The sequence below is a fragment of the Eschrichtius robustus genome, chromosome 6 (genome assembly GCF_028021215.1).
Source record: "Eschrichtius robustus isolate mEscRob2 chromosome 6, mEscRob2.pri, whole genome shotgun sequence".
Taxonomy (NCBI): Eukaryota; Metazoa; Chordata; class Mammalia; order Artiodactyla; family Eschrichtiidae; genus Eschrichtius; species Eschrichtius robustus.
The window spans coordinates 41661193-41674497 of NC_090829.1; the positions used below are offsets into that span (position 1 = coordinate 41661193).

At 34.2% G+C, this 13305-nt stretch overlaps 1 protein-coding gene across 3 annotated transcripts in view; it reads right to left on the minus strand.

Moving 5' to 3' along the window:
* The window catches only part of IFT80 (intraflagellar transport 80), a 125780-nt gene that overhangs the window by 37359 nt on the left and 75116 nt on the right, over positions 1-13305 (minus strand). For all 3 annotated transcript variants that reach the window (XM_068547384.1, XM_068547383.1, XM_068547385.1), the window contains exons 10-12: positions 8322-8440; positions 4480-4554; positions 1055-1218 (exon numbers count right to left, since the gene is read on the minus strand). In XM_068547384.1, the coding sequence (XP_068403485.1) occupies positions 1055-1218; positions 4480-4554; positions 8322-8440 (358 nt within the window). The remainder of the gene's footprint in view (positions 1-1054; positions 1219-4479; positions 4555-8321; positions 8441-13305) is intronic.

Below are 13305 nucleotides of genomic sequence, written 5' to 3' on the forward strand. Positions count from 1 at the left end.
GGGTAACTCTTCATTGCAGTGCACAGGCTTCTCATTGCAGTGGCTTCTCTTGTTGTGGAGCACAGACTCTAGGCGCGTGGGCTTCAGTAGTTGTGGCACGCAGGCTCAGTATTTGTGGCGCACGGGCTTAGTTGCTCCGCAGCATGTGGGATCTTCCCGGACCAGGGCTCGAACCTGTGTCCCCTGCATTGGCAGGCGGATTCTTAACCACTGCGCCACCAGGGAAGCCCCCTAGCAGTTCCTTTTATGTGCCAACAATTCCCATTTGCACCTGCTTGTCCTTTGGTCATTCCCCTCCCCCACCTCTAGAATTCTCCATTCCCTCATCCTGCATTAATTTTCTTCACAGCACGTATCAGTAGCTGACTATATTTGTTTGATTATTTGTGTGTCTTATGCACTATTGTATCCTCAACTTCTAGAAAAGTACTTGGCATACAGTTAGCACTCAATACTATTTGTTGGATACATGTTCTGATACAGCATTGCCTTAAAAAAAATGGTTTCACTCTACTATGGAATTCCAAAACACCTGACACATTCATATTTATTTATAAACACTAATGTGGCCTAGATTTTTATATGAAAATTTAAAATTATTCATAACTTTGTTCTACTTCATTAGTTTAAAAATATGTAAACATAAAAATATGAATATATATCAGCAAAATAAATAGTACAATGAAGCACAATATTTACTATGTTACTAAATAAAGAAAAAGGAAATAGTTTAAAAGATCAATAAACTTAAAAATTAACATACATTTTTAGGACTCACAGTCTTGAATTCAAACTCTATACCAACAGCTACTGAATATATAAGATTTATTCCTTACCACTAAGCTTTGATGCTGTGACAATATCTATTTGTTCCATCAAGTGGGAATAATATGACAACTTTAGTTCTTTAATTGATTCATACTTAGGACAAATTAGGAAGCTCATAATTCTTTCATATAAAGTTAACATAATAATAGATGAGAAAATGAAAGTTAATTGATGAAAATTTTACAGTGTTAACAAATTTCATGGAAAATTATAAAAATGCACTTACTTTTTTCATCAGCTTTGTCTTTTATTGCTATGGTATCATTACTCAGAGAGACCGTCTGTGCATTTAGAATATCTGTTCTCATTCCAGGAAATTTTGGAGAGGAAAGGAAGCGCCCTTCATAAGAATATAAATAGATACCACCACCATCTACAAGAAGAAAATGTCTAAAAAATAAAGAATAAAAATATATTTTCAAATAGGAGTTTACGATAATTCCATTTTTATATTAGAAAATAGTTTATGCTTTGGAAAAATCTAAATCTTACAATTAAAACAATAGTAAAACATAAATATATAAAGAATGAAATATAAAAGCAACCTGAAAAGTCAACATTGGTTGTTTGGTTTGTTTTCTAGGTTTTTTGTTTTTTGATGGAGGTAGGAGAAGAAAAAATGAAAAGGCCCATTAATATTATAATTGTAATTCATTTCCTTTCCTAAAGAAGCATCTCTATACAATGGCAATAAAAAAATCGTGTAATTTACAATTCAGTGATTTTTTAATGCCAGATGCTATTTGTTTCATGAAACAGTATTAATACATATTTCACAGTTAAAGATTATGGTAAGGATCATTAAAATTAAATTACAGTACTAAATTAGATTAAATACTGGTTAAAGTCCTAAACAGTGAAAATGACTCAAAAATTAACATCAGAGCCAGCATGTATTAAAATAAGATGTTTTGACTTTAAAACAATATGGTAACCATCAGTAAATGTGTTCATATCTAAAAACACATTTTTTGTATCAGGGACTTTGGTTCATTTGCTGTGTTGACCGCTCTATTCAAGGCATAGGGCCCTGTATAGTTTATTTTTTATTAAGTCAAAATGTAAATATTTTATGGCTGCTATTTTTTTCTTTCAAAATTTATGAACATTGCAAAAAATAATTCAAACAATACAGAGAAAGCAAAAGACCTCCTGCAATCTTCCTACTTCCATAGAGATAACTTATGGCAAAGTATGGACACACCTTAACTTTACTTAATTAACTCATTCCTGATGGACATTTATTTTATTTCAAATTATTCACTGTTTTAAAGAATGTCTAAAGTATATGCACATCTCTGTTATGTTTACATTACTTATTTCCTTAGTACAATATAACTTCTAAAAATGCAATAATTCGATCAAAGGGCATATACTTTTAAAAATTTAACATATATTGTTAAACTGCCCCTTGAAAGGTTGTATTGATTTACACTCATACTACTGCTATATTGCAGAGCCTGTTTCCTCAATGCTGAACACATTATTACTTATTAAAATCTTATGTTCAAGACTTTAATATCCTTGATTCAGAACTTTTTTTTTTTTTTTTTTGGCCATGCCAGGTGGCTTGTGGGATCTTAGTTCCCCAACCAGGGATTGAACAGGGCCCTGGGTGGTGAAAGCACCGAGTCCTAACCACTGGACCTCCAGGGGATTCCCCAGAACTATTTCTTGATTCAAGAATCGCTAATTGTTATTTTTGCTATGGAAACAAATAGAAAATAAACATCAAAACAAACAAAAAGTCAGTATATAATGAATACCAAATATGTACACTTGAATTAAATTAATACTTGAGTATTGGTGTGTAGCTTATTTAATTGAAGGGTTTGGCCCTTACACATTAGTGTACGAAAACAGTATTTGCTAATGTTGACAAGTGACACATCATATTAGTATATATTCTTTCTTTGTCTCAGTACTAAAAGCATTTTCTCTTCTAAACAAGATACTAAAGCTTTAACTTCCTTGTGAGTAAACACTGTTTCAAGGGGTAAACATTTCTAAATGTACAAATAAGACCAGAAATGGGCAGTAAATAAAATATTCTTTAATTACTTAATCATTTATGCCATTAACATATGCCTTTACTAATTAAGAGCATATTCAACATACATTTATATATAATATATAAAGAAATAAATTTATTTGGAACTGTTTCAAGTAAAAAGAATTTCAGAAATAAATAAATAAATCACCGGTTCAACTTCATTAAACAGCTGATAGAAAATTTGACACAATTATTTTCTTGATCACTCAAGGTCATCAATATGATGATCATACTCTTCAGTAACTATGTAACTGATAGCTTTGATACTCACGAGAATCTGATGGTGCATCAGAATAATTATGCTATTCAGCTACACGGTTCTCTGCTTTCAGTTTTCTCATGCTCCCTTGCCAGGCGGTCACTTTTCTTCCTGTCGCTGTGCCAGCCTCTAACAACTCACCAGTATTCCTCTTCTGGTATGCTATTTATAAAAGACTATGGGGGACTTCCCTGGTGGCAGAGTGGTTAAGAATCGCCTGCCTATGCAGGGGACACGGGTTCGAGCCCTGGTCCAGAAAGATCCCACATGCCGCAGAACAACTAAGCCCACGTGCCACAACTATGGAAGCCTGTGCACCTAGAGCCCGTGCTCCACAACAAGAGAAGCCACCACAATGAGAAGCCTACGAACCGCAACGAAGAGTAGCCCCCGCTCGCCACAACTAGAGAAAGCCCACGTGCAGCAACGAAGACCCAACGCTGCCATAAAAAAATAAATAAATAAATTTATTTATTTTAAAAAAAAAGACTATGGGCTAGAAAACCTGATAATAACACTATTAATAGCTGCCTAGGTGGTGAGTAAAGGGATGAGGAATAAAGTAAATTGTTTTAGTGAAAAGATTTCATGGGTAGCTATCTTAGGTAATTGCTGATTATATTTTCATACTTTATTCCTGGTTTTATTGAGTTGTAGTTATCTAACTCTGATCTCTGATTCAGTAGGGTATCACTGTACTTGACAGACTGATAACTTCCATGGAAAAGTGTGGGTTCCTGAGTAATAGCTACTCCTACTTTACTCCAGTTAATTGACCCAGAGTTTCTTAGTCCTGTATACACAAAGTCTTGGTAGAGAATATTGTTTTTCAAACTTCAGATCACACAGCCTAGTAGTAGCTCATAAAATTAATGAGTTTCAACCAGTATTTAAAAACGAAAACAGAAGAGAATAGAAAATACAGGAACAATGGGGTCAAAACCATGTTATAGTAATTGGCCTGTTTCACTCATTCTCTCATCATTACTCTGATGTTTACTTGTAATAAGTTTATTCTCATCATTTTTAAATAAATTAAGACCTTTTAAATCTCTCAATTTTAATTTCTAGTATAGTAAATGTCAATATATATAACCCACATATAGCCCTCAATAACTTTTTAAGAATGTAAAGAAATTCTGAGACCAAAAAGTTTCAGAACCACTGATCTAAGAGCTTATTTTCTTACTTTTTTTTCTTTTAAAATAAATAGTAGAAACAGATTGATTCCAAGTGACAAATGTACCATTCTGTAAATGGCATGCTTTAAAGAGTGCTTTCCTGAAGTTTAAAATATTTTAACCCCAAATTCAATAGTGAAACATGATAAACAAATTACCTTTCTGCCTGCAGAATTAAACTAACAGTTCCTTCTTTGAGATCAAATATAAGTGGTGTATTCCAGTTCTTCGTACTGAAAGACAAATAAAATGGATATTTATTAACACTTGAAATGCCAAATACTTTTTAATAAGTAGATGGGTACTCATTTAAAATGAAGTATCTTTAGTTTCACAGTAACTCTGTATATATTTCTATTACAGCACTTGGTGCATTGTTCTGAAATTATTCACTTAACATGTCTGTATCCCTGACTAGAAAGCGGACTCTGTGTCCCTAGCACCTAGCACATAGTAAGTACTCAATAAATGTTTATTCTAGGAGCCACAAGATGCGAATTGAGGAATCATAAGTTCAAGTTCTGTCATTTATTAGCTCTGTGATTGGGCATGTCATCTAATGTTTCTCTTTTGAAAAATAATAGCAGCATCGTACAGTGAAAAGAGGATGGGGTTTTGGCTAGACAAATCAGGAGTAGAAATCTGGTTTCACCACCTGTCAGCCGTATGATCTTAATAAGCTTGACCTAAAGAACAGTTTTCTTATTTTTAAAATGGAGATAATGATGACTTAACTAAAGCATCTAGCTAACTGCCTACTGCATAGCAGATACTGAACAAACAAAAACTATAATAACAATAACATGATGAACAATTTTTCCTGCAGGTCTCCCAATGTAAATGTTGAGCTGAATTAAGATTTCTGTGAAACATTCTGTAAACTGTAAAATACTGTATTAATGTAAGCTATGACTATGCTTATTGAATAAACAGATGAATGAATGAAAAAATAACTCCTATGATTTTTATGATGTAATATGATTCAAAGATAAGGATGGGTGGAGAGAACATTTACAAACTGAAAAACCCATCCCCAAATAATCAAAGGTGTTTCACAGTTTAAAATGTTTTATTACTCCTATATAGTCTGAATTTCTCTCAATTACTTTCATAGAACAAATTCTTTAACTCAGATTAAATCTCATATTGATCCAGGAGATGGCGGGAAGGGGAAGCTTGCAGTAAATTGGGGGAAATTAATCTTGGCTAATGCAGAGCCTGATACCCATTTCAATAAGTAAATGCATGCATAAAGCCAAACAGTGAGTAAATCACTACTGATAATTAGTAAGTCTGAGGTTCACAGGTATGATAAAGCTATGTACTTTTGTACTTTAGAAAAAATATCACAGCATGCTCATTTATGCAGTCATCAGAATTAACCTTCATTCTTTGTCAAGAGAGCTGATACAAATAGTGAGTATGAGGTTTTTTTAATGTCCCCTTACAAAATATCTGAGATTTATGACAACTGAGATATATATATACGACATGGAAATATAAACTCCCTAAATCAGAACAAGAGAATTTTCTATACAACTATTTGAAAAATCAAATGAAAATTTAACATAGAATGCTCATATATGATTTTCTTTGCCTGGAACTTCTTTTCATATAAACCAGTATATGGCTTGCATGTTTGTTTTTAAAATTATATTTTTATTACTAAAAAAGGGGCAACAGTTATTAGGAACTTGGATTCAAATCCCAGCTCTTCCTTTAGTAAAGAAGTTAAGTAATTTCACCTAGGGTAAGTTACTTAATTACCTCTGCGTCCTTTAGTTTCTTCATTTTGTAAAATGGGAATAATAATAATAATATTCAACACACAGAGTAAATTAGATCATGAACATAAAAGATAGTATAATAGTGCTCAGTAAATAATAGTTGTTATTATCTAAAATACTAGGTATTTTTAATTTAATGAACTATATTTCAGTATGATGGGTCTCAGCATTACTTCATTCCCACTACTGCTCCCTGGTATTTCACTTTAATAAATATTTTGTACCTTCATAAATGTCTTGATAACAAGAGAGGGGAGGTAATGTTAAATCAGAAAAGAAAAAAAGCAATTTAATATTTTGACACATACTAACTGGTATGAGAAAGGTAGAGTGACAAAAAAATTAAATAACAGCTTCTAAACTTTTAATAAATATTTTAAAAAGCAACCTCTCTAATACAAGTAACACATAATGATACCAATCCTACAGATTCAAACATTATGTCCTTGCCATTAAAATTAGTAGAATAAATCCCTCGTTTAGGGCAGTTAAGAGCCCTACCTTTCTTCAACCAAACCCTAAACTGAGGAAATCTTCTCTGTTTTCCTCAACCCTGTGAAAATTATTCAAAACCCATGTGCACTAAGTGATTGTGAGATTTCCTCATATTCTATAGTCCCTTTCCTATACCTCAATGGTTTAACTTTGTAGCTTTCTTGACTTTACCCAAAGCCTCCCTTCTCTTTCACGTAAGAAAAACATTTTCATGTAAAATTGAGCTGCTTATTTCTTTATCCCCTTTCTCCTTTGCTTCTCCCATTTCATTACTCCAGGCTTGGCTGTTATTCTAAGTTGCAGATTCTAATTAGTAGCAGATTTACACATAAGTGAGTGACAATTTGTAATATATACTTGTAGCAACTGATACTGTTAATTAAATTTTAGGATACCTTTGTGTTGTGTATTACTGAGCTTTAGCTTACCAAGACAACAGTACACTTTATGTTTTTCAATTCATTTATTCATCCCAAAATAGTCATTTATTTATTTATTTAAGTACTTACTATATGTACTGGGTATACAGTGGTGAATAAGACACATACATACTCTACCCTCAATTTTCTATTCAATGATTAAACTATAACCACATAATGCTATAAATATAAGCACAAAATGTAAAAAAAAAAATCTTTATTCACAACTCTTGAAAGTGTCATAGTGGTTCCTTGAGTTTTCTGGATAGTTGAGAAATCAACTGGTGGCAAACTAGAGCTAGTTTGTACCGATTGTTATATTTTCAGGAATTTTGCAAGCCAACTGTTAGATAAAGCCATTATTTAAAATTAAAATATATAAACATAATTAAGCAAATTATATTCAAAACAAAGATAATACTCAAACTGATCACTTCCAGATTATTTTATTACATTTTACTATTATCTATGCACTTGAGATTATTTACACCTATTGTTATCTATATGATGGCAATTCTATATAATGGTTTGCCACCGTGCATCTCTTCTTAATTCTGTGACATCATATTGGTAGTTTGAAATCGGCCATGGTAGAAGTATTTATATAATAGAAATGAGCTAACACTGCAGATCAGGTTGTTTGGTTGGTTGGTTTCCAGAAAGCCAGTTCAATATTTATCAGCACACACTGAGTTACATAAAAATACCAAGTAAGTTTTTAAAGTTTTAGGTGCAAGTTTCTTGGATGTATTGAGTCATTTCCTGCTTTTTAATACAAAGTATACTGAACACATTTTCTTTCATCATTTCTGGACAACTCTGGATTATCAATATGAACATTTATGATTACCCTGGACTATGATATCAAGCCTGAACACCTCCTTGTGTCCTTACTGAACATCTTTCAGCCTGCTGTCAGGCTGCTAGCTGTCCCCCCTGCCAATGGTTAGGTGGTTCCTTTTCCCATCATTTATCAGATGCTCCTAACCTTCTCTGGGCTTTGAAATCAAATTATACTGAAGTCCTTAGAGCTATGAGTAAAGTAAGAGTAAACACTATCTCAGAGAAGGTATTTTGTATTATAAAAGTGATTATTAACCGTTGATGCACAAACTTTATTAGATCTACTTTCCTTACTCATAGCTTACTTTTTATCACTTCTTAGTTGGTAGTAAGTTCAAGATAGGCAAGGTTTTGAGAAAGTTAAGTTTAAACCAAACCATGTTGATATGAAAGCTTGAAAATAAATTCCTCCTCACAGACAAAACTCTGGATTTTAAAGAAATGCAAGATGCTTACGAGAACACATAACACTGAAGAGACGTTGAAACAACTAAGTGTGCATAGTTCAAAGAGGCTTTAATGACTCTATCACGGAATTCCAGTAAATCCACTGCATCATTAAGAACGTTACGAACCTGAACAAGGGAAAATGAAATACCAACAAACAACATTAAAATACATCAAATTTTAATTAGATAAGTTAGCAAACACAAAAATTTCAATGCATTCTTGATTATCTAATCATAGAAAGAAGAATTCAATAGGAACCAGGCATAAGATTTGGGTATAAAAATCAACCAACAAAACTACAGACACAGAAAACTTAGAAATAAGTAGAAAAAGATCTACGTATAGAGATTTCTAACGTGAAAGCCAATCTGTATGATGTGGCAGTGGAGCAACAAGGTGAAAACTGCTATAACAGTGAGATATATAGTCAAAGGAGTAGGGCACATAGGAGCTGGAAAGAGACTATATGATTTCTGCCCAAAACAGTAAGAGATCAATAATTTAGGAAATATATTTTTAAATTTTTAGGGCTTTTAGGGTTAGATTTTACTTTAAAATTTAAGTTCTAAGAAAAGAGATATAATAACTTTAAAAATCAAAAGTGGAGTAGGAGGTGTTAGTAAAGAAACCAACTACATAGTGAAGAAGCCAAGGTGCGCAGAGGGGTGGACGTTATCTCCATGCATAAAAACACAGAGATAATATATAGAAAAGCTAAGCACCAACTAACTAATGGCGACTTGCCTATGATAGTCAAAATTATTATAAAAGTTTGTTAACTGATAAAGTTTTTATTTTTTAAAGTTTTTTGAAGTTTTTATGTATTACCAGAATGGGTAATACATTATAGTAAGAGGGGAAAATTAGAGAAAAAGAGATTAATTGTACCTAGAAGTTAGTGTTTCTTTAAATTCCCCTCAAAATGTTATCATCTTTCTAAATTAACATGACAATTATAGTATTAATGAAGAATAAAAGGGTAGGGAAGGAAAAAGAGGAAGATAAAGTCAAACTTCTTCTACGTACTTCTTCAAATAAACCTACAAGGCATATTATATTTTTATTACCTGTTCCCCAACTCCTATCCCCACCAAACTATTATCGCCATGACAAGAGATAGCAGAATTATATACACATATAATCCTTGACCCAGCAATCTTACTTCTAGAGTTCTATACCAAAATAAACAAGCAAAACTATGAAATAACATACACACAGGCTATTACTACATACAGCACTATTGGTAACAGCAAAAGACTGGAAACAGCCCAAATATCTATCAACAGGGGATAGGTTGAATAAACTACATTCACAAAATAGAATAATATTCAGCTATAAAAAGGACTGAGTAAGATCTATGGAGCAACCGCCACGATATATTGTGAAACAAAAAAAGGCAAGATGCAAAACAGTGTGTATAGTATTATACCTTTTATCTTATAAAGGGAAGAATATGAAGATATATGGATTTGCTTATATTAAAAAAACAAAAAATGTAAAACAGTATTCAATAATATATTATTAGAATAATATTGAGATTGTCATTTTAAACTATAGTTTAGGATATATTCTAGGATATATTAATGTCTTTAAGCACAAAAATTTTCTTGTAAAAGAAAAAAACTGCAAATAAAAAAATCAAGAGTAAAATTCCATAATCTTGAATTCTGAACTTGAAACCTCAGTATACACTCATGATATATTTTTATCTGTCAAAAACAAATACATTTTATCTAGAAGTAATGATCAAACCAGTAGCAATGAGCACACCTAGAACCTGTATCATGGTCTCTAAATAACATTCCCCTCCAAAAGGAACAAGGCCTTCTTGGAAGAATGGTGGATTTCAAGTCTGGGACAGGAAATGTATCAATATAAGACACCTGGAACATCTTGTCAGAAATGCAAGCAAGCTGTTGAAATCATCTCAAAAGAACACAGGAGTCAAATGGCCAAAGATGGAACCATTCGAGCATTAGAAAGAATAATGACTGCAGTGGATTGAAATATATCAAAAATGTTAAAATCTGCAAGTTTATAATGACAACATCAACAACAACAACAAAGAAACTCATTGGGCATACCAGGAAATCAATTCGCTATTTGAAAACTGCTAAATAAAGGAAAATAATTCAGAATTTGTCTCACTTCAGAGTAACAAATAGTTGATTAGGCAAAGTCTTTTACAGAAGAATTCTAGCTAATAAATGCAGAAGGAATGATAGAATTACAAGATGCAACTCCTGATGAAACATGGTTCTAAACAAGTACCATCCATGGCTGCTAAAAATATTAAAGTAAAAGCCTAATGGGAAACTATATAACATATGAATCAGACTTATAACACCTGAACACATTGATAAATCTCATCATTATTTATTTATTTATTTATTTATTTATTTTTAAAAAACCTTTGGGTTTATTTATTTATGGCTGTGTTTGGGTCTTCGTTTCTGTGCAAGGGCTTTCTCTAGTTGCGGCGAGCGGGGGCCACTCTTCATTGTGGTGCGCGGGCCTCTCACTATCGCGGCCTCTCTTGTTGCGGAGCACAGGCTCCAGACGCGCAGGCTCAGTAATTGTGGCTCACGGGCCCAGTTGCTCCGCGGCATGTGGGATCTTCCCAGACCAGGGCTCGAACCCGTGTCCCCTGCATTGGCAGGCAGATTCTCAACCACTGCGCCACCAGGGAAGCCCAATCTCATCATTATTAAAAGAGAGATAAGCAGACATGTGTCTCGCAACAGGAAGTGTACGGCATCACCCACAAAGCATTCTTTATATTTATCAAGGCTCTATATCTAATAACCAGTCTACAGGAAATACGGGGGCTAGATGTACATGTTAAATGTAATCATACCACAGGGATGCAAACAGGAAAATGTGGGAAATTCAACAGAACAAATGACCTGGTTTTGTAAACAAACAAATAAATAAATAAATAAGGAGGAGGAATTGTTCCAGATTTTAACAGATTGAAGAGACAAATTAAATGCAATATGGGACTTTGTTCCTGACCCAAACCAACCAACTATAAAAATATATATTGACATGTACCACAATGTTCATTGCAGCTCTATTTACAATCTCCAGGACATGGAAGCAACCTAAGAGTCCATCGACAGATGAATGGATAAAGAAGATGTGGCACATATATACAATGGAATATTACTCAGCCATAAAAAGAAACGAAATTGAGTTATTTGTAGTGAGGTGGATGGACCTAGAGTCTGTCATACAGAGTGAAGTAAGTCAGAAAGAGAAAAACAAATACCGTATGCTAGCACATATATATGGAATCTAAAAAAAAAAAAAAATGGTTCTGAAGAACCTAGGGGCCGGACAGGAATAAAGACACAGATGTAGAGAATGGACTTGAGGACACAGGGAGGGGGAAGGGTAAGCTGGGACGAAGTGAGAGAGTAGCATTGACATATACACACTACCAAATGTAAAACAGATAGCTAGCGGGAAGCAGCCGCATAGCGCAGGGAGATCAGCTTGGTGCTTTGTGACCACCTAGAGGGGTGGGATAGGGAGGGTGGGAGGGAGATGCAAGAGTGAGGAGATATGGGGATATATGTATACATATAGCTGATTCACTTCGTTATACAGCAGAAACTAACACACCATTGTAAAGCAATTATACTCCAATAAAGATGTTAAAATATATATATATAGAGAGAGAGAGAAAGTAATTGGAGAAATGGGACCTGTTACTGTAGACAGACTTAGGAGACAACTGGAGAAATGTGAAATATCACTATGATTACGTTAAAATAAAAATAGTTCCTATCTTTTAGACTTTTTTTTTAAGTCTTAAAAAAAAAGAGTGTTGCCAGGACTAGCGGTAAAGAAAAAGACACTGATATGTTTGCTTCACTCTTCGAAGAGTGGGGGAAATGACTGCAAAAGGGGAGTAGTCCGATGGCAGGTGCCTCAAAGGAGCTGGAGTTCTTTAGGGAAGAAGAAGTTATTGTGGTCTGGAATTAGCAGTGAGGGGTAAGGAGACAACTACCCGACCCCCAGACCCAATAATACTTGGCATCAAGAAGAAAAACACCTCTACTTAAGAAGGCTGTAGGAGAAACACTGGTCTCAGGAGTCAGCAGGTTTTTTACTTAGAATAAAAATGTGAAGTGTACTTCCAGTGATAAGGCTGAGCTCTGTCTGCAAGGCCACAGGTACATGCTGCACGTTGTGCACTGCACAACTCTAGGTCTAAGTGATGGGCCCCCTAGAATTGAGCAAACCATGACTGTAGGTGGTGACCCTGTGAGTCTCTCTTTAAATCCTAGGCTGTTCTAGGTTTTTCTTTCAGGGAGGGGAGAAGGGAGCTACCCCACAGACCCCATGCTCTGATTTCAGACAGAGACTGGATCAGGCCACTTGTCTCAGTTTGAGTCCTTTCAGGTCCATCAGCCTATAGGAGCCCCTCTCTGCGTTGCCTTTGCCTCCCTGCTTCCGGACCAGGAGTCAAGCAGGTTGGAGGCTTCCCTCCACACTCTGCATTTTTGTTCCATTTCTGGTCCACAGAGATGTTTATCTTATTTTTGAGTCCAGATAAGTCTCTTTTAAAAATATATTTCATAAATTATTGATCTCTTTAGAGCCAAATGTATGTCTCGTCCTTCCAAGTATGAACTTATGATACCATTTTCACCAGAAGTCTGAGCTCCCAGAGACTTTTTAAGAGGTCCAAAATGCCATCCTCTCCCAGAAGCATTTTAAAGCTAATGGAATGAAATAGAATTTTCTAAAGGAAGTTATATGGTCGTTTCTTTATAGCAACATGATACCCAGTGAAATAAACTGGCTGTTAACACAGGTTTAGGAAAATTCAATATTTAAAAAATCCGATGTATAATCCTCTGTCATTACTCAAATTATAGGCAGACTTCTTAAAATTCATATTGGCCTAAAGCTTCACATGGGGGAATTCTCTTTTTTGTGAATCTGGAACACTAGAACAGGAATAAAACATCCTGGCCAT